General features: G+C 36.4%; 2 protein-coding genes across 2 annotated transcripts; both read right to left on the bottom strand.

The window, feature by feature from the left end:
- Window positions 1-12,973: 12,973 nt before the first annotated feature.
- Window positions 12,974-14,563, bottom strand: LOC122293605. The gene is made up of 6 exons (XM_043102142.1): window positions 14,491-14,563; window positions 14,321-14,393; window positions 13,902-14,109; window positions 13,514-13,615; window positions 13,136-13,420; window positions 12,974-13,054 (listed from the first exon to the last, which is right to left on the bottom strand). The coding sequence occupies exons 1-6, from the start codon at window positions 14,561-14,563 to the stop codon at window positions 12,974-12,976; spliced, it is 822 nt and encodes a 273-aa protein (XP_042958076.1).
- A 6,356-nt stretch (window positions 14,564-20,919) lies between these two features.
- On the bottom strand, window positions 20,920-21,420 carry LOC122293606. The gene has a single exon (XM_043102143.1). The coding sequence runs from the start codon at window positions 21,418-21,420 to the stop codon at window positions 20,920-20,922; it is 501 nt and encodes a 166-aa protein (XP_042958077.1).
- Between the last annotated feature and the right edge of the window lie 843 nt (window positions 21,421-22,263).

The following is a 22,263-nucleotide window of genomic DNA, read 5'->3' on the forward strand; positions in this document are numbered from 1 at the left end:
GCACATTCCGTTCAACTTATCAAACGACTCAAAGCCAAAATCTCTTGAATTTAATATTACCACACAGATTCCTCTTCAACTCCTACCAAGCCAAAAAAAATAGATGAGACTAGAACCAGCACTCCCCGAAATCCATACGCACTTACCATTACTACTCACCGATCTCATGTACTCTTAGCCAACACCAAAAATCATTCAAACGTACAAGTGACCCATTATCACATTTCCATCACCTGGACTCATATCCTCAACTCAACAAGAATCATTCCTGAATCTACTCAACTTATATCCTTAAATCAGCAACTAGCCATTGCTTAAATTTTGGTACCGAGAATGACCTTAGACCTGCTAAGAATCCATTCCCAAAAGTCTACGGATCATATAACCTCAAATTCAATCATATTCAATACCAACACAAAATCTACTATTTCCAACACCCTGATGGACCTATATCTTTCGAATCGATAAAAATCATTTCCCAAAATCTACTACTACAACCTAGAGTTAACAATAATTATTTTCTAATCTAACTCGATATCTTCAATCCCCAAAGAAATACACGAACTAGATCATTACCTCCAATCCTCAAAGGAATCTACTCTAGAAAATTTTCATATTAATAACTCAACTCCAAATAACCCCATTTTAATGGTTACAAACTAATCACTCACTAGAGTAGATCAAGCTACAGCACTAAGTCTGTAAAACTAAGAACTCAATTCTTATTATAAATCAGTCCTTCAACTCTGCAATTCTAAAACCTTAAATCAAATAAGAATCATCTTTCGGAATTTCTAAGATCAAAGAACTTACATCCCTTAATAGAACAATCAACTCCCAAATCTTTCAAATTCTAAAACATTAATAGATAATAAATCATTTTCTGAAATTCTCAAGATTGGTGGTTTTAATCCAAAACATTCACCTTAAAAGCTTGTAAAATCTAAAGCCCCAATTGCCACCAAATTATTCATCCGAATCACGAAATCTAAAACTCGAAATTTAATTATTTCCCCCCAAAGCTTGTCGAACCTAACACCTTAATTACCATAAACTTATATTCCAAAAATCTATAAGGCCCCAAACTTTAAAACTTTGTCGAAACTTCATAGAATCTAACATCGAAATTTGTTGAACTTACAACCTACTACGTTATAGACCATTTCATAAACTCCACGGAACCAAAGAACTCAATTATTCTACTTCCCACCCAAATCATACCACTCTCTCTAAGCCTCGATAATAAAAACAAACCACACAAGGCGTTTATCACTAAAGATTAGATTAGACCCCTACCTGCCATGACTCCAGCATTCTGAGTCTCCGTAACCTCGCCTCCAACGGTACCAAGAGTCAGAGCGTACATTTGAGCCCGAGCTAATTGCCTCTGGTTAGTTCTATCACTGCGACGAGCTCCACGGCTTCCTTGAACTCGACTAGGGCACTCACGAGCAAGATGCCCCGTCTGGCCGCATTCAAAACATTGGTTACTACCCAGACGACACTCGCCTCCGTGAGCTCTATTACATCTTCCACAAACTGGCACTCGTCCTCCCATACGCACTCCCGAGGCTGCTTGTGGTCGAGTCCAGGCCTGCTGAACAAACTTCTGAGGCGAACCCGAACTACTTCCTTCATCAATAAAACTCCGCCTCTTTTGTCCTGGAGGGGAGCCCATACTCAGATTATTCTCTCGCTCTACAAGAGTGGCCACATCCACTAAATCCTGAAAAGTTGTAATCCGGTCGCAACTACCATTCTGCGTATATCAGGACGTAGACCCTCCTGGAAACGCTCGGCTCGCATTTCCTCTGTGGCGATGAGGTGGGGAGCAAATTGCCCAAGTTCTATAAATCTCCGAGCGTACTGTTCCACGGTCATGCTCCCTTGAACCAAACTTGAGAACTCTCTTGCTTTTTGCCGCCTCACGGAAGCGGGAAAGAAGCGATCATTAAACTCTTTCTTAAAGCGCTGCCAGGTCACAGCGACAAAGACCCCAAACCTTAAATAAAATTCCCTTAAACATATCCTTAAAGTTCGTTGAACCTACACTCTCCTATCCTATAGCCTCGTTACATAAATTCTACAAAACCTTGACCTCAGTCATCTTAAGCGACTTAAAGGTAATTCATTTCCTCATTGCTACGTGAGTTCCTACCTTACAAAGATTGCCTAAACCATGACATTCCCTTCAGACCTCAACATCATACAAGCAAACCACATTGCTAAAAATTCAAGTCTACTACACTAAATGTTCATGCCTAATAATAGTATCCTCGATTATACCGCCTTCCTGCCACAACACAACCTTTGACCCCCTTTAAGAAAACAAATAAAAACCAACAACATAAAACCAAAAACCAAAAACCAACACCACAAAACAAGAAACAAAAAGAAACCAGCATGCAATAACATAACTAAATAAATAAAAACAAGCAAACAAGCTCAAATACATAAAACAAATAAAACATGTTAAATAGCAACTTTACTTAAAAATAAATTTTAAAACACAACTTTAAAAACATTCTAGTACTACCTACGGGACATGTGGTTTTACCCAGAGCCAAACCGCTTTGATACCACCTGTGACGCCCCCAAATCCCCGTATTCGTATATGGGGATTTGGGGGCGTCACATAAACGCCACAAAAAACATATATTATTACCAGCTTAACAATATAAATGTTGGGAAATTACTAATTTCCCGATGCATCATTACTATCTTTGCGGCGTTGTTATAAACGCCGCCAAAGCTATATATTATTACCGGCATAAAAATTTAAATGCCGGGAATCTCAATAATTTCCTGGCAGAAACATTAAGCGCCGATAAATTTATATATCTACCGGCGCATAAACAAACGCCGCACATATAAACGCTGCCAATTTTGCTTTATTTTGTAGTGAATTCACTAACAACCATATATTTAGACCACAAAACAGAGCCTACGAAAAATGCTCGGGAAGAAACAAACAAACAAAAAAGGAAAAAAGAGAGAGCTTGAGAATAAAAAATTCTATACCAAATTACCAATCATAAATATTCAACACAGACTACATAATACATATCAATATCATACCAATGTTTCCCTGCGATCAACATTGGAGACGCGTACGCAAGACAAGATAACGGAGATGATGGAGACATGCGACTAGACGAACGACTAGAGCTGATGAGCTGATATCAAGTCTTAATGATTAAATAAGAAAATGGATTAAAAAAATGCATGATCCTCTAAAATGTTAGAGATCAAGTTGATCTAACATTTCTTTTCATTTCGAAATTAGGTTTGCATGACCCTCAAAATCTAAATTATCAAAACTAAAAGATTATACCTTACCTGGGGGAAAAGTAACAAAAAATACTTGAATGATCTAATTATTAATATATAATTAAAATTCAATGATACGGCACAATCTTAATCATCAAATTAAAATATATTGTTTATGTGCATTACAAATTCTTTAGACTAATGCTATTATGTTTCCTAATTTCTACCACTCACTTTACCCTCTTAACATGGCATTGTAAAATGTGGCACCACATGACTTATTAAAAAAAATAAAAAATACATATTCAAAATAAAATGGCATCCAAAAATATAGAAAGATGAACACTAAAAGCCTAGATTCACTCTATTCTTTTATTTTTGTGTCATTAATTTTTTTGATAAGCCTTGTTGTTAGATATATGCCCGAGTCTTTCCTTAGTACAACACTCTGTTTATACTATAGATTCAAAAACCAAATACAAGACTCTATACGGATATGATTAGAATAATCTTTTCAGCATATATATATACAAACTGTATAACATGTAATGACATTGAATGTAAATATTGATATAACCAGAACAGAACCAACAGATTGTGATTAAACCCTAATATCCAAACAGATTCAGATAATAACCAAAGAATCAAATAACAGCAATACTAATCATCAAGAAAATAGAGAAATAAAGCAAAGATAATGCAAGAGAGAACAACACAACCGATTTACGTGGTTCGACCCTAATGGTCTACGTCCACGGCAGGAATGGGCCTCAGAGCTTTATTGATATCATTGTCCATCACAGAGAAGCCTCAGAAACTCTCTATTATTACAGAGCACTCATCTTCACTCAAGAAAATCGAAGATTTTCTCCCAAAAATGAAACCCTAGTTTCCCCCTCTCTGCTCTCTCTCTCGAACCCCCCTCTCTTAATTGGCCGAATACAAGATACAAAATGAAATAGGTTAAAACATACGGCTGAAACGATACATATATATGTCATGACAAATGGCTCCACGTGGACTGATCCTATGGCTCAAACTTGGCCTCGGTTTGAAGTAGCTTACGAGTCACGTGCTGGTCATGAGGCTTCATTAATCCAGAAGTTTCATTTCATTCATCCAATCGTAACACATAGAAACAAGAGAGGTCAGATTAACAAAGTATAATAATTTATAAATGTTAATTGCCATACCATTTACAAATCTCCACCTTGGCAAAACATTTATTTGCCAAATTATCAATCCTCATCATTGGCCTATTCCTGCAACTTACCCCCTAGTGGGGTCAGACTCTAGACTCCATATTAAGTTCAGACAGTGTCTGAACTTAGACCTTGGGAGTGACTTGGTCATCATATCAGAGGGATTATCCTCAGTTGAGACCTTTTCCACACCTACAACCTTAGACTCTATAACATCCCGAACAAAATGAAGCCTTATATCAATATGCTTAGACCTTTCATGGTAAACTTGGTTTTTAGCTAAGTGAAGTGCACTCTGATTGTCACAGTGTACAGAAATATTGCCATTAAAAATACTTAACTCATTTGCATTGCCCTTTAGCCAAATGGCCTCTTTTATTGCTTCAGTCAATGCTATATACTCAGCCTCTATTGTGGACAAGGCCACAACAGATTGTAAGTGTGACTTCTAGCTAATAGCCCCTCCAAAAGCAGTAAACATATACCCAGTTAAGGATTTTCTAGTGTCTACATTTCCTGCAAAATCAGAGTCTACATAACCAATTAGCTCACATCCTTTCTCACACCCTTTCCATAACTAAGTCCTAGATTAGTAGTGCCAACTAGGTACCTTAGTACCCATTTGATAGACTGCCAATGGGGTTTCCCTGGATTCCCCATAAACCTACTAACTATACTTACTGCATAAGTTAGATCAGGTCTAGAACAGACCATTGCATACATTATGCTCCCCACCATGCTAGCATAGGGGATTTGTTTCATAAAATCAATATCAGAATCTGTTTTAGCAGCCTGATCTACAGAAAGTTTGAAATGTTGACCTAAAGGTGTGTTAATAGATTTCAAAAGATTCATACCAAATCTCTTTAGGACTTTAGAAATATAAGTTTTCTAGGACAGATATAAAACCTTTGCATTTCTGTCCCTTACTATTTCCATTCCTAATATTTTCTTAGCAGGGCCCAGTTCTTTCATTTCAAACTTAGATTTCAACATGCATTTAACTTCATCAATTAGATCAAGGTCTTTACAAGCTATAAGCATATCATCTACATAAAGTAAAAGATATATCATTATTCCTTTTTCTTCCTTGTAATATACACAGCTGTCATAGCAACTCCTATTAAACTTATTACTAATCATGTGTGTGTCAAATCTCTTATACCATTGTCTAGGAGATTGTTTAAGACCATATAAAGATTTTTTAAGAAAGCACACAAGATTATTATTTATTTTATCAGTAAAGCCTTCAGGAGGTTGCATATAAAGTACTTCTTCAATTTCACCATGTAGAAAAGTTGTTTTAACATCTAATTGTTCTAAATGCAAGTTTTCAAAAGCTGTATAGGCTAGCAGTAGCCTGATTGAGCTATGTTTCACCACAGGTGAGAAAATTTCATTAAAGTCGATTCCCTCTCTCTGTGTAAATCCTTTTGCTACAAGCCTAGCCTTGTACCTGGTCCCTTCTATCCCTGGTATACCATCTTTTCTTTTAAAGATCCACTTGGACCCAATGAGTCTGACTCCTTTAGGTTTAGGCACCAGAACCCAAGTTTGGTTCTTATTTAGTGACTCCATCTCCTCATGCATGGCTAAGAGCCATTTAGATGAGTCTTTACTAGATATAGCCTCTTTATAAGACCTAGGTTCTTCGTAAACAACATCATCAGCCACTGTCAAGGCAAAAGCTGTAAGGTCAGCCTGTCAAAACCTTTGAGGAGGTTTAATTACCCTCCTCTGTCTGTCTCTAGCCAGATTCCAAGATCTGGCTCCACCTTGACCTGTGTCCTCTGAGGTTTGATCCTCAGAGTCACTGTCATCACCATTTACAGGTTCAGGTTGGGTGTCATCCTGCTCCACCTCAACCTGAGATCCTTCTAATTGTTTGTCAGTATTATTGTTTGACTGTGTTTCTTGTACCCCAGCCATGTGTGACTCATTAAAAGTCACATCTCGGCTAACAATACACTTATGTCTACCAGGTCCATCTACCCAAAGTTTGTATCCCTTTACCCCTTCAGGATATTCTATAAAAATGCACTTAAGTGCCCTAGGTTCCAGGTTATCAGTTTTTGAGTGTGCATAAGCTACACATCCAAAAACTCTTAAGTAGTCATATCTAGGAGGTCTTCCAGGCCATAACTCCTGTGGGGTTTTAAATCCTATGGCAGAGGATGGACATCTATTTATGAGGTGTACTGCTATAGTGGCAGCTTCTGCCCAAAAGGTTTTGGGCAGCCCTAAATTAGACAGTAGACACCTAACCCTTTCTAGGATGGTTCTGTTCATTCTCTCAGCCAAGCCATTTTGTTGTGGAGTTTCCCTCACAGTCTTATGCCTAAGGATTCCTTCTTTTTGACAAAATAGGTTAAACTCATTTGAAAGAAATTCTAAACCCTTATCAGTCCTTAGAGTTTTTAGTTTCCTACCTACTTGGTTTTCAACTAGGGTTTTCCACTCCTTGAACTTTTCAAAAGTGTCATTCTTGTTCTTCAAAATATAAATCCAGACCTTCCTAGAGTAATCATCTACTAAGGACAGAAAATAGCTCCCTCCACTATGTGAATTTACTCTAGCAGGTCCCCATAAGTCAGAGTGGACATAGTCTAGGGTTTGCTTAGTGTTGTGGGTTGCTGACCTGAAACTAACCCTCTTTGCCTTTCCATAGATGCAATCTTCATAGAAAGGCAAATTTCCTATGTTTTGTTCATTCAGTAACCCTTGTTTCTGTAACTCTAAAATTCCCCTTTGGCTTACATGTCCAAGCCTCCTATGCCACAAGACAGATTTATTCTCTACAGTGTTCTGTACTGAAGAAGCCTCCCCAACTACAGTTTTCCCAAGCAAGGTATACAACCCATTTTTAATAGTCCCTTTCATAATAAGTAAGGAACCTTTCGTGACCCTAAGTACTCCTGCTTCAGACTTGAAGGTGCAGCCTGATAAGTCAAGCGTACCAAGAGAAATTAAATTTCTCTTCAATTCAGGTGTAAACCTGACCTCCTTCAAAATTATTTCAGTACCATCATGTAACTTCAGTCTAACTGACCCTATACCCATGATTTTGCAGGACTTATTGTTTCCTAGGATTACATGCCCCCCCTTTAACTCAGAGAATGTTTCAAACCAATCTCTAATAGGACACATATGAAAAGAGCAACCAGAGTCCATTATCCACTCTGTTTTAGAGTCAACTTCACTCATAGTGAGTACCTCAGCACTCTCATAGCCATCTAATACCACAGAGGCATCCCCTGCCTCCTTGGTCTTATTTCCTAGGTTATTTTTTCTATCAGGACAGTTCTTTTTGAAATGCCCTTCCTTGTGACAATGAAAACATTTAAAATGTTTTCCTTTTGATTTAGGCCTAGATTTCTTAGCTTCACCCTTGCCTTTTCTTTCTCTCTTTTCTGTTCTACCCCTAACAGATAGCCCTTCCCCATGATCTTGTTTTGCTTCTCCTTTAGTTTGTAATTCCCTTGTATGAAGTACAGATTGTACTTCATCTAGTGTTAATGAGTCTCTACCATACATTAGGGTTTCTTTAGGGTTCTGATATGATGAGTCCAGAGAACTCATCAAGAGGATTGCTTGATCCTCATCCTCCACCTTAATATCAATATTAGCTAGGTCTAGAATGATTTTATTAAACTCATCTAGATGCTGTCCTATTTGTGTTCCTGGGGTCATGTTAAAGGTATAGAGTTTGGTTTTCTTGTGCAGCCTATTTGCTAGGGATTTTGTCATGTACAAATTCTCTAGTTTCAACCAAATTCCTGCAGCAGTGTCATCACTAGCCACCTCTCTCGGGACTTTATCCCCGAGAGAGAGGATTAGGGCACTGTGTGCTTACTAGAGAATGTCATCTTTGACAGTCTCCTTGTCTTCCTCTTTTAAAGAGGAACCTTTCCTTTTTTCACCCAAGAGGGCATCCTGAAGTCCATGTTGGACTAGGAGTGCCCCCATCTTTATTCTCCATAACCCAAAATCATTATCCCCCGTGAACTTTTCAATGTCAAATCTCATGGTCCCCATCGACCTAGGCTCTAGATACCACTTGTTAGATATATGCCTGAGTCTTTCCTTGGTACAACACTCTGTTTATACTATAGATTCAAAAACCAAATGCAAGACTCTATACGGATATGATCAGAATAATCTTTTCAGCATATATATATACAAACTGTATAACATGTAATGACATTGAATGTAAATATTGATATAACCAGAACAGAACCAACAGATTGTGATTAAACCCTAATATCCAAACAGATTCAGATAATAACCAAAGAATCAAATAACAGCAATATTAATCATTAAGAAAACAGAGAAATAAAGCAAAGATAATGCAAGAGAGAACAACACAACCGATTTACGTGGTTTGACCCTAATGGTCTACGTCCACGGCAGGAATGGGCCTCAGAGCTTTATTGATATCATTGTCCATCACAGAGAAGCCTCAGAAACTCTCTATTATTACAGAGCACTCATCTTCACTCAAGAAAATAAAAAATGAAACCCTAGTTTCCCCCTCTCTGCTCTCTCTCTTGAACCCCCCTCTCTCAATCGGCCGAATACAAGATACAAAATGAATTAGGTTAAAACATACGGCTGAAATGATAAATATATATGTCATGACAGATGGCTCCACGTGGACTGATCCTACGGCTCAAACTTGGCCTCGGTTTGAAGTAGCTTACGAGTCACTTGCTGGTCATGAGGCTTCATTAATCCAGAAGCTTCATTTCATTCATCCAATCATAACACATAGAAACAAGAGAGGTCAGATTAACAAAGTATAATAATTTATAAATGTTAATTGCCATACCATTTACACTTGTGACACCATATTGATAGAAATACTTTTTGTTAGAAGTTAATTAAAGATGACAAAAGACTGAACCCAATTTATCACGTGTTTTTTTCAAGGGGCCGGGCCAACGGTTTACGTACGTTCTCTCTCATACAAAATAAGATTAATAAATAATAACAATATTATTCATCATATTTTAATCACAATTTTTTTTATATTAATTCTGGATATGGCATTAACTGATCCGAAAAATGTTTGTTATTTTCACTAATATATCAATCAATTGATCCCACATTAAATAAATACAAAAAAAATATATAATTAAAAACATTTTTATTCAATAATTCACCCTGTCGAAAGTGCTACTACATTTTTGGTATGGTAAATATGAATTTTAATATGCATATCAATTAGAACAATAAGTATATATGATAATTAATGTAATTAAGATAATCATAAATCTATTCAACAAACTTTACAAATGATGATAATTATACTTAAAAAGTGAAGGAAACAAAAAATGTAAAGTTATTGAGCACATAACAAATCAAATGTTAGAACTCATTATATTGAAATCATAATACGACATGCATTATTGCTTTACTCATTATAAGACCATTTAGGCATGTACATAATAATAATAATAATAATAACAATAATAGTGCAAAATATAATTGAATTTTTAATGACAAATTAGACGACAAAAATGTAATTGTGAAAATATAAACAGTGTGAACTCAAACAAAAGTTACTGTTCACTCTACTGTTCACAAGGCTATAGCCTCTTTTATAGTAGAATATATAATTTTGAATATTAAGATGTTTTTTGGGCCAAACCCAGACCATGCAAGGACGACGGCTCATTGTATTTCACTAAATCTAGTAACATGCCCCGTTGTGAGTTCTCTTTTTTTTTTTTTTTTTCTTGAGTAAACTTTCATTACTTTTGCCAACTTCCATCTCTTCTAGACAAAGAAGCTCTGCCTTCTCCCTAGAAAGAGAATCGATCCTTTCGAGTGTTGTTGCCAGAGAGGAAGGTGTGAGTTTCGGCTTCACCTTCCTCTCCATTTCCTTTTTTTTTTTTTTTTGTGTATATGCTTCTATGGTAGTGTTTTTCTACCGGCTCAGATTTTCTCAGATCTGCAGCACTCCGACCATGATCAGTTGACATGCGTGAGAAGGTTTGAGCAAAACCACCACACTTCAAATGTGGTGAGTATTCTTCTATATATTCTCAATAGATGATTATGTGAGGATATTTACAGATCATTGACATAAACACTAATTACAGAATAAAAGGAAACTAGAATCAATTTGTACAATAAATTAGGCCTTGAATTAAGGCATTGTTTCCTTAACACCCGCCTAGCAAGCTAAGCATCGGGTTGGAACAGACATGAAGCTTGGTTCGAAAGAATTCAAAAATAGGGGGAGGAACACTCTTGGTGAAGAGATCAACAACCTATAGATGAGAGGGCACATAATGCGTATGAAGTTCACTACCAACAACAAGTTCTCGAAGGAAATGATAATCGAGTTCAACATGTTTGTCCCGTTTGTAAGAGACGGGGTTAGAGCTTAAAAAGAGAGCACTTTTGTCGTCACATAAAAGAAGTGGCTTCTGTGAGAGGGGAACCTTGAGGTCCTAAAGGAGGTGCATAAGCCAGAGAAGTTCAGCTGCAGTGGTCATAAGAGCATGATATTCATATTCACAGCTGGAACGGGAGACAGTAGGTTGCTCCTTGGCACTCCAGGAGACCAAATTATCACCAAGATAAATGGAGTAGCCAGAGGTAGAATGATGGGTGTTAGGGCATCCAACCTAGTCAGCATCAGAGCAAGCAACTAGAGCACTAGAGGCAGTAGAAGGATGAAAAGTAAGACTGAAGTGAAGAGTACCCTTCACATAGCGAAGAATGCGCTTGACAACAAGAAAGTGATTTGTAGTTGGAGCATGTAGAAACTGACTAACAGAGTTGTCAGCATGAGTAATGTTGGGTCGTGTGATGGTCAAGTATTGGAGAGCACCAACAAGAGATCTGTAGAGAGTGAGGTCCGAGAAAGTGGGACCACTGCTAGTCAGGTGGTGAGAGACAACCATGGGAGTGTGAATGGGCTTGCTATCAAGTAACTGAGTCCAAGTAAGGATATCCCATGTATATTTTAGCTAACTAATAAAAAGACCATCAGCAGTGGAGGTAGCTTCTAGACCAAGAAAATAACTGAGAGAACCCAAATCTTTGGTGGCAAACTCTGAATTAAGCTTGCGAGTGAATCTGTCAAGAAGAGAAGAATTGTTGCTAGTAATGATAATGTCATCAACATAAAAAAGTAGATAAATAATGTCAGAATGCTGATGAAACATAAAGAAAGAGGTGTCAGCATGACTGCAAGAAAAACTAAGTGTAATGAGAAAGGAACTGAAGTGCTGAAACTAGGCTCGAGGAGCTTGCTTGAGGCCATAGAGAGCTTTCTTCAACTCACAGACATGGTTACGGTAGCAAGGATCAACATACCCAGGAGGTCGCTCCATATAAACAGTTTTAGTGATGGTACCATTGAGAAATGCATTCTTGACATCCAGTTGGCAGAGTGGCCATTTAGTAACTACAAAAAAATGAGGTATTGGCGGCGTTTATATGCGCAGCACTTGTGTATGCACCGGTGGATATATAAATTTACTGGCGCTAAATGTTTCTGCCGGTAAATTATTGAGGTTCCTGGCGTTTAAATTTTTACGCCAGTAACTATTTGTAGCTTTGGTGGCATTTATAACAACACCGCCAATATAGTAATGATGAGCTAGGAAATTAGTAGTTTCCCGGTGTTTATATTGTTACGCCAGTCATAATATATGTTTTTGGTGGCGTTTAAACAAACGCCAATAATTTATTAATTATACGTTATTATATTAATCGTGTTTGTCGGCATTTATAGTATACCACCAGTAATAAATATATAGAATCAATGGCGTTTCAGAAAACGCTGACAATTGATAAAGTTTACGCTGGTAAAGTATTGAGTTATTCGGCGTTTATATCATTTAAACAAATGCTGGCCATTGATTAATTTTATGTTGATAAATTAGTAGTTTTCTGGCATTTACATTATTATGCCGGAAATAATTATATACATTGGCGGCATTTATAAAATGTCAAAAATTGATCAATGAAACACTAGTAATTTATAAATACACCGGTGTATATATTGTTACGCTGGTATTAATATATAGCATCAAGGGTGAAGACTATTATAAATGCACCTGGTACTAAAATAAATAAAAATAAATAAAAAAACTTATTTAAATGATACAAAAATACCCCCAAAAATTATGCAAGTGTCGTACAATATTATTCCTTTTGAAAAAATAGTCTATTATTTAAAATTTAATCTTTTAATATGGATTTCATATTTATTCTTTTTTAAAAAAGAATGTGGTGCTTGCGAACATTATGAAAAAATATGTTAAACATCATACTAAGATTCACAATATCTCATAATCCAGCACTTCTGCTTTTATAATCCGTCCTATTCCAACTTAGCAAAACATAGCAAACGTTGATATATGGCATAACAAAAAATATATTATCAATTAATGAAAGTTGTGTATACCACCAAACAGAGCAAATGTCGATATATGGCAAATACCATAAATATAGTCTCAATTATAGTCTCATTTATGATCCCCTCAATCATCGTCCTTGTTGTTCTCTTCCTCTTCTTCATCTTTCTCTTCCTCTTCATTCTCTTTTTGATTTTGCCCTGAGGCCTAAATATAAATTCAAATGAGGGTCCAAAAATTTCAAAATAAGGTTGATTGATATGTACTAAGCATATATGGGGTGCTCACCTGTGCATGCACAAATGTGTTTACTAAGTTCCACAATTCAATTAATTTGTTCCGCATTCTATTAAACTCTTCCTTTGATATACCATCTTCTTGGCTTGACGTTGGTGGTAAATGTTGACAAGTTTTTCTTGTAGGGGTTGGCCCAAACCCCAAACCACGCACACATCCAGGCCATTCTGGGCCCATAACTTTCGAATAAACATCATCTGATGCCCAAGTCATGGTTCCTCCAGACCTCATTTCTATAGAATTTGTATCCTGTGTTAAAAGTTCCTCCATCTCAACCTATAATAGATAATAAAAAATACACATTATATATCCTTCATCTTTTATAAATCCATTAAAATTAAAAAGTAATAAATTTGAAAATAAACATACCACTTTTTTCCTTGTGTCATCATTGTAGTGTGTGTCATCCTTTTTCTTATGGGTTTGGACAAACAACTGAGCTCGACTTGACAATGTCCCAGTTGATTTTTTCTACGTCCAGTATTTTAGATTAAACGCATATATCGAAAACAAAGAATTAACAAATATTCAACAGTAACTAAATATTAATTAAATAAATACCACATCATGGGTATATCTTGCTAAACTTTTCAATCCTCCGCTGTGAACAAGAACCTAGTTCTTACGAAACTCCTTGTTTTTATTACATTTTGACTACAACATCACAAAGATTATGAGAATTATGAAAATAACTATTTGGTTGACTTTATAAATCTTTGACTTTATAAATCTATAACAGAAATGCATGCATTGTTACCATATATTCTAGATCGAACCAAAGATTGGCTAACTCTGCTAGTTGCTCTAAGTCCACCATATCAGGACTTGCCCTTGCCACAACTTGTGCTGCAAATGTGTCTTTTTCATTAAGTAATTTTTTCTTCAATTCATGCTTGTAGTCTTTCCATTTCTCCCCAAATCCTTTAGTATCTATTTTTTTGAATACATCCAATTTGTCATCAGGCCTACCATCAAAATAAATTTACACAAATGAGTGAGTTGCTTTCTAACAAAGTTTTCAAAATATACCTATTTAATTAATAATAATATTTTAATATAAAAAATCATACATTTGTAAGACCCCATGCTTCCTCTTTTATGGTTTTAGGCATCGACCTCCAATCTTTGTAAATTATTGGAACCAACTTATTACTTTTCGCTATCAGACCACCAAACCTTACCACCTTTGAGTCTTGCTTTTTGATGGGTTGATCAAGATTATTGAGCTCCATTTCAATTCGCTCCCCTTCTGGAAGATGCCAAAATGGATTCAGTTACATTGTTAGTATTTTGTAAATCTGCATTCATAGTGAAATAAATAATAAGTAAGGAAAACAAAAACATACCAACAATGACAACAAAATGATCTCCAATGTTGGAATAGGAGTTGACATTTTCTGCTTCCGAACCAGGTGCCATTGGTACAACTGTGCATGGCTCGGTCTCTCTACTTATCTCCATATGTGTGGATGGTTGGCCTCCCATTTGCATTTGGCTCAATGTAGAAGGTTGGGTCCCTTGCTATGAAGATAATGATAGCTAGGAAGGACAATCTACAGAAGGTGATGGTTGGCCTCCCATTGGGCTCGATGTAGAAGGTTGGGTCCCTTGCTGTAAAGATAATGATGGCTAGGAAGGACAATCTATAGAAGGTGATGACTCCACCATCCTATCAGCAGAAAGGGGTGATCAACAGAGGGTAACGAATGGGCCGCCGTATCAGATTGGGTCCCACAATGGACAGCTTGTAGTCTTGTAGATTGTCTTTGCAAGTGTGGTATGGTAGTCTTTGCCTTCTCTTTTGGACCCATTGTACCTATACAAAAACAAATTTACATATATGCAAATCAATAGAGATAATAATATTTGGATCATGATATGAGATAGATTTATGTGATAAGTTCTATTATTTTAAATAGTCTAAATATATATTTCTTACTCAACATCTATTGAGGAGTTTTGATCATCATTCCATCTATGTCATTTCGTGTCCACACAATATCGTCAATACCAGGTTCAATAGCTTCATCATTGGAAGTGTTAGTACAATATTAGTTGACTAAATATTATCCTCATCGTCGTCAATTGCTTCCTCTTCACCAGTGTCATACACGTCTCTTGGTTTTGTCTTAACGATAACAACCCAATTTGGGAATCTTTCATCTGCCACATAAAATACTTGAGATACTTGGGAAGATAGAACAAACAGATCATTAGTTATCCGACAACCAGTGTGTACTAGATGAGAAAAATTTACAAGTGTAAATCCAAACTCATCCTCCTTAAAACCTCTACCCCGAGCAACATCGGCCCAATCACATTTGAATAACACATATCGAGACCCATCATAATACATAACCTCGATTATACGTGTTAATTGGTCATACCAAGTAGGGCCATCTTGATCAGTACACACACTAACACCACAATTCTGAGTTTTCTTCCCAGTTTCGTGATTCCTAGTGCGATATTTTGTGCCATTGATGACAATTCGCTTAAATTCTTTGGCAACTTGCATGGGACCTTTAGAATGCATTACGACTTTATGGCCCAATTCACTTCTTCCATTGTCATCCATTTTCATTACCTGAAAGGTTAGATTATTAGCATTGATTAAAATGATGAAAACTATCTATAGAGGCATAATAAATTTTGTAATACAATAGTGAATGGGGTGTAATTCATACGTAGTCTTGGAACCAACTACAAAATTGGTCTTCGTGCCTCTTTTATAATTCATCATTCGAAAAATGATTCCCATCAACTACATTCCTCATTATTTCCAAGTGCATTCTATATATGTTCACGACATCACAAATGCCTATTATAATTACACAAATATGAATGAAATGTAATTTCATTTGTATGTATTAAGCATTGCAACTCACCTGTTGAATGGAGTGAACTCATCAGAGTTGAAGAGAATATAGCGATGTGCTTGGGTCCACGACGTAAAATTGAGGCAAATGTCAACAACTTTCCCTTTAGAATCATCCGGGTTTCTAGATAGTCTATTGAAAATCATTCGAGCATATTCTAAATAACGAGAACAAAACGTTAATAATTCCTCCAGCAAATATCCTTCAGCAATGGAACCTTCTGGTGCAACTTTGTTACGCACATGAAACTTAAGTCGATGTAGGTACCTACCACATAAATCATTCGATGACTTTTACTATTTTTAAAAAAATATGTTCTTACTTTAATAGATTTATGTGTTTTTAATTCAATAACTATAGCATACCTTTCAACGGGATACATCCATCGATAATGAACGGGTCCTCCAAGCTTACATTCTGCAACTAAATGTATGGTCAAGTGCACCATAGCTGTGAAAAATGATGGCGGAAATATCATTTCTAATTGGCACAATATGTAAGATATTCTAGATTCCAATCGGTTTAAATCGTCGAGCCGCAACGTTTTGGAACAAATTTCCCTAAAGAATCCAGATAACTCAATTAATGGTTCTATTACCTTCTTAGGTAATGACCCATGCAATGCAATTGGCAGGAGCTGTTGCATCAATATATGGCAATCATGACTCTTCATGCCCACTGTAGTACAATGTTGAAGCTTAACACAACGTGAAACATTTGAAGAATAACCGTCTGATACTTTTACATTTTGTATAACCTTCAACAAGTCTTCTTTCTCTTTGTTACTCATTGTGAAAATAGCTGGAGGCAAATATGTCTTGTCTGCAGCTGTTATAACCGGATGAAGTTGTGGTCTCAAACCCATCTCTTGTAAGTCAAGGCGTGTCTTTATGCCATCCTTTGATTTTGCATCAATATTTAACAGTGTGCCAACAAAATTATCCACCACATTTTTTTCATTGTGCATCACATCAAGATTATGACGCAATAAATTATCTTTCCAGTAAGGCAAACTAAAGAAAATACTACGTTTCTTCCATGAGTGTTCCTTAACATTAGTTGACCCCACAACTCTTTTTCTTTTATGATTTGTTCAATCATTGCAATTTAAATCATCTAATTGTTCCAAAATTTCATCAGTTGTTGGCATAGTAGGTGAAGGATCAATTTCTCGTGTGCCATCAAATGTTTTTGCCATCATTCTCCACCTATGATCACTTGGCAAGAATCGTCTATGCCCCATATAGGAAAACGTTTTTCCATGTTTCAGCCATCTAGATCGTGTGTTACCCATACAACAAGGACAAGCTAAACGACCTTTCATACTCCACCCAAACAAATCACCATACGCAGGAAAATCATTTATAGTCCACATTAAAGCCGCGAGCATTGTAAAGATCTATCTGGAGCAAACATCATAGGTTGGTGCTCCAACCTCCCATAATTCCTTCAATTCTGATATTAGAGGCTCTAAGTATACATCTATATTCATTGAAGCTGATGACGGTCCTGGTATAATCAACGATAGCATGAAACTTGATCGTTTCATACACATCCAATGAGGTAAATTGTAAGGTACCAACATAATAGGCCAGGTACTATAGGTAATATTCATGTTATCGAAAGGATTAAAGCCATCTGTAGATAAACCAAGCCTAACCTTGCGGGGGTCAGAGGCAAAATCATCATGTTGTAAATCAAATGTCTTCCAAGCCATGCCATCTGCTGGATGCCTTAGTACCCCATCGTTTGTGCAGCATATAACATGCCATTTCATTTGTGAAAAGTCTTTGATGACATAAAAAGCCTTTGCAACCTTGTTTTTAATGGAATCTACCGTAATATTTTCGCTGGACTTCTTTTACCTTTTTTAGACCTATCATCCATTGACTCTTTTTGCTTCCATTTTGACGCTCCGCATACCACGCATGTTTCCAAATTCTCATTTTCCTTCCAAAATAACATACAACCATTGGGACATACTAAGATCTTCTCGTATCCAAGACCTAACTCATTCATGTACTTCTTCACCTCGTACGTATTATTAGGTAATGATGCTCTTGACGGGAGCAACTCATTCACAAATTCAAGCAGTTCTGTGAATATACTATTACTCAATCCACCCAAACACTTCATATTCCAGAGACGTACGATAGCACTAAACTTAATATGTTTTGTCCACCCTTCATATAATGGTTCATCAGCATCTTTCAACATATTGTAAAATTTATTAACTCTTTAGCTAGAACCTTGTCCATTTTCATTTTGCACTCCAGCTTCTCCAGCATCCACACCTATTTCAGGATCAAACATAGGGAAAACATCATGTAACATGGTTGTCATCCCACTAGAGCCTTCAGTAGCATTTGTAAGATGCCTCCCCTTTTCTCTCCCCATGAGCATGCCAAATGGTGTAACCTTGAGAAATTCCATAGCTAATCAAATAATCATATACCATGTTGGGCATGAACATCTTACGTAATCCACATTTTCTACATGGGCAACAAATCGGTGAATTAGTAGCATAATTCTCGCATGTAAACTTCAAAAACTCCTTGACACCATCGACATTCTCTTTTGTATGTCGAGGTTTTTTCATCCAACTTTTGTTCATAGTTTAACTATATTTTAAATGTCAAAACATAATTGAATGAGAATGCAAGATCATTAATAACTTAAAACATAGTAAAGAAAATAATTTTGAACTTTGAAAAGTGAAGCAAAATAAAGCATAAATTTGCATATAACCATAAGCATAAAATAAAATATAAAAACTAAATTTGCATAAATATTGTTGGATTTATGTGCCAACTCCAAATTGACAATCAAGATATTATAACTCTATATTATTTTTCTAACAAGGCAAACTACCAAGTAAACCATTATTTTTTGTCTCAGGCATATGCTTCTTGGACCCAATTAACTTTAACAAAATAAACCTCTCCTCTTTCCATTACACCTCCCTAACTCCCCACAATCACTACATAATTTTGGTAGAAAAAGAAGAAAAAAAAACCAACAAAATAAACTCTACAAAAACAAATTAATATAATTTAAATAACCCCCCAAAAAGGACAATGACGGAGTAATATTCCAAGTTTCCAACAGGTTTGATCTCAAGTCAAAGGTCTAAGTTCCGTGTGGCTAGCTGCTACATTTGGGTCATCGAAAACCACTATCACACATTTTTTGAGATAAGCTGCATGTTAGTTTGAAACTAACATTATCATGTTAGTGTGAAACTAACATCTTTTGAAAACACCACAAACATTATCATGTTAGTGTGAAACTAACATCAATTTACAAACCCGGTAATATGATTTATTAAGCTGTAAATATATTTAGCACACTAAACTACGTCAACTTATAAATTTAATTTCATAAAAGTTTTTGTGGGTATAACGTTTCTATGTAGTGCATAAACACAAGAGGCATAACAATTTTAATAGAGGTCAAAGGGATTTATCTTGGTTGTACATGCAACATTTTGAGTTTTTTTTTTTTTTGGCTACATTCTTCGATCCTATCTCCAATATAAACTATGATCAGTCTTGACCGTACATATAGTATTTGATGCAAAAATATCATAATAGCCCAAGCATGGAGAAGAAAATGAAAAGAAAAGAAAATCCAGAAATAGCACGTGAAAAACCATAACTGAAAGTTAATTGTAGGAGTTAGATAACCAACATACGAGAGCTTTTGATGGGGAAAAAGTTGGAGAGGAAGTCGGTTTGCACTACTATGGACTGCTCTATTTTGAGGGTGCAAAACAGAGGATGTTTGCCTCGATTAGTCTAGCCCCTATTCAGGATCAAACTAGAAATAAGAGGTCAACGTTCTGTGGTTGCATAGTACCTTGACTGCTACAATGTAAAACAGAAGCAGAAGTAAAATCAAAGCAAAATCTACATTGATTTGTTGACTGCTACAATGTAAAATCGAAGCAATGATCACTCAGGACCGTAGAACATAAAACAAAAGTAATGATCACTGAGGCCCGTAAATGTTCTATGGTTTTTTTCCCAAACACTTTATACAACGTAAATGTTCTATGGTTTTTTTCCCAAACACTCCATACAACGTAAACATTCTATGGTTTTTTTCCTAGACTGCTATAACGTAAACATTCTATGGGCCTGAGTGATTATTGTTTCAATTTTACAATCAAAACATCAGAATAGAGGCATAGTTTTAAAGGCAAAAGGGTAGGAGCAAGAACTCAACAAACGATTGGCTATGGTTCAAACACAAACGGCTAGAACTCAAGAAACCAAGCATGGTTCAAACTAGGTACTTACGTGTTTGGTTTGAAGCCGCAACGTTGTTCTCTGGCAATATCTGCACAACTTCTGGCGGCGGCATTAAACGTGGCTATCGGTTTGCACTGCTATGGAGTGCTCTGTTTTGAGATTGCAAAACAGAGGATGTTTTGTGAGAAAGTGAAGGGACGTTGCCTACGTTTATGAGATGCTATGTGGAGGAGGCGATGGTTTGATCAGGGGAAAGTGAAGGGACGTAGATCTGTGGATGCATTGCTATGTGGGAAACGTAATGGACGATATGTCGGCGCACTAAACATTCGGCAACAACTTTTTCTTCTGATTACTAAACATTCAGCAACCCTATTTCTATTAATGGGGAAGATAAAATGGCATCTTATACTCACATGTTTTATCACATATATAATATAATGTTTGTATAATATATATATAGATAATATAATGTAATGCATATACATAAAATTATAATATATGTTTGTATCCATATATATATGTGTGTGTGTATACACACACGTAATGCATATACATATATATAAATAGAAGTATATACTTTTTTTTTTTCTAAAGGAACAAGTAGGAACCAACAGGCCCTACATATTTCATTAACAATCAATCATTCATTACAATATTTTTCCTTCAACACAGAATTTTTAATCTGTAGAGGACCCTCCTCAATCCATACAGTTTCATCACTACAATCAAGAGTCAATTTGGCCAATGTGTGAGCTACATTGTTAGCTTCCCTATGAGTAAACTTTACAGACCATTTCCCATCATTACTAAGCATTTTCCTGGTATCTTCAATGATAACACTATAATCTAGACTCACTTCACATCCACTATTAGTAGCATTAACCACAACTAGAGAATCACCTTCAAAAACTGCACTTGAACAGCCTAGCTCTAAGCAAAAGAACATAGCCCTTCTCAAAGCATATGCCTCAGCACAAGCAGGTTTCAACAAATTATTCATTCTTAAGCACATACAAGCAAGAATTTCCCCTTCTGAATCTCTAACTATAACCCCAATTCCCACCCTTTTATTAGTAGCATCAATGGCAGCATCCCAATTAAATTTACAGACCAATGCATCAGGCTTCTTCCATCTAGCCATAATTCTGTTAGACTGAGTAGGCATAAAACCAGAATTGGCTTCTCTGAAATCTGCAAAATTCTATTGAGCAGCACTAATTAAAGCTGTCGGATCTTCAAACTTCTTTTCAAAAATAACAGCATTTCTTCTCAACCATATTCTCCTCAAAGTGCAGGCCACCAAACCAACCTTCTCCTCCTCCAAACAATAGTTCAGCTGCTTCCAAAGCTCCATGAAATCCACCACTGAGCTTGCCCATTTATGAACAGGACTGTTATTTTCTGCCCACACATCTGATGCCGATGGACAACCCCACAAAGCATATATAGTTGACTCCTCTTCCCTCTCACACACTGGGCATAAGCTATTTTCAATTATTTTCTTCTTGGCCAAGTTCATTCTGGTGGGAAGTAAATCATGACAAGCCTTCCATATAAACTGTTTTACCACTCCCTGCACTTTCAGCTTCCAAATTGATTTCCAACCAAACTCATTTTCTAGCACATTTGAACTTTCCCCCTTCTCAGCTATCAGTCTCGAATGCTCAAGATGATAGGCACTCCTCACAGAAAAAAGACCATTCTGTGAGTAGCCCCATTTCATTCTATCCTCAGACCCCAACCTGCTAAGAGGAATACTACAGATGGCTTCAGCATCTTTTTCACTGAAAATTTCAGAAATCCACTCTGTCTTCCAATGACCTGTACTCTCATCAATAAGTTGGTTAACACAAGCATCTTCAGCTAGAATTTTGACAGAAGAAGACACCATATGAGAAGAGGATGATGGAATCCATTTATCCTTCCAAACCTTAATATTATTACCCCTCCCAACTTGCCAAACCAGACCAGTTTTAATCAAACC

Source organism: Carya illinoinensis, chromosome 14, assembly GCF_018687715.1.
Source record: "Carya illinoinensis cultivar Pawnee chromosome 14, C.illinoinensisPawnee_v1, whole genome shotgun sequence".
NCBI classification, from domain to species: Eukaryota; Viridiplantae; Streptophyta; class Magnoliopsida; order Fagales; family Juglandaceae; genus Carya; species Carya illinoinensis.

Bases quoted from the DNA above. Each gene is read 5' to 3' on its own strand.
- LOC122293605 (XM_043102142.1), bottom strand. From the start codon at position 14,563: ATGGCACCTGGTTCGGAAGCAGAAAATGTCAACTCCTATTCCAACATT. The intron at 14,394-14,490 runs GTATGTTTTTGT...GGCATCTTCCAG, and splicing joins TCATTTTGTTGTCATTGTTG to AAGGGGAGCGAATTGAAATG. The intron at 14,110-14,320 runs GTTTGGTGGTCT...TTTTGATGGTAG, and splicing joins CAAGACTCAAAGGTGGTAAG to GCCTGATGACAAATTGGATG.
- LOC122293606 (XM_043102143.1), bottom strand. From the start codon at position 21,420: ATGGCTAGATGGAAGAAGCCTGATGCATTGGTCTGTAAATTTAATTGG.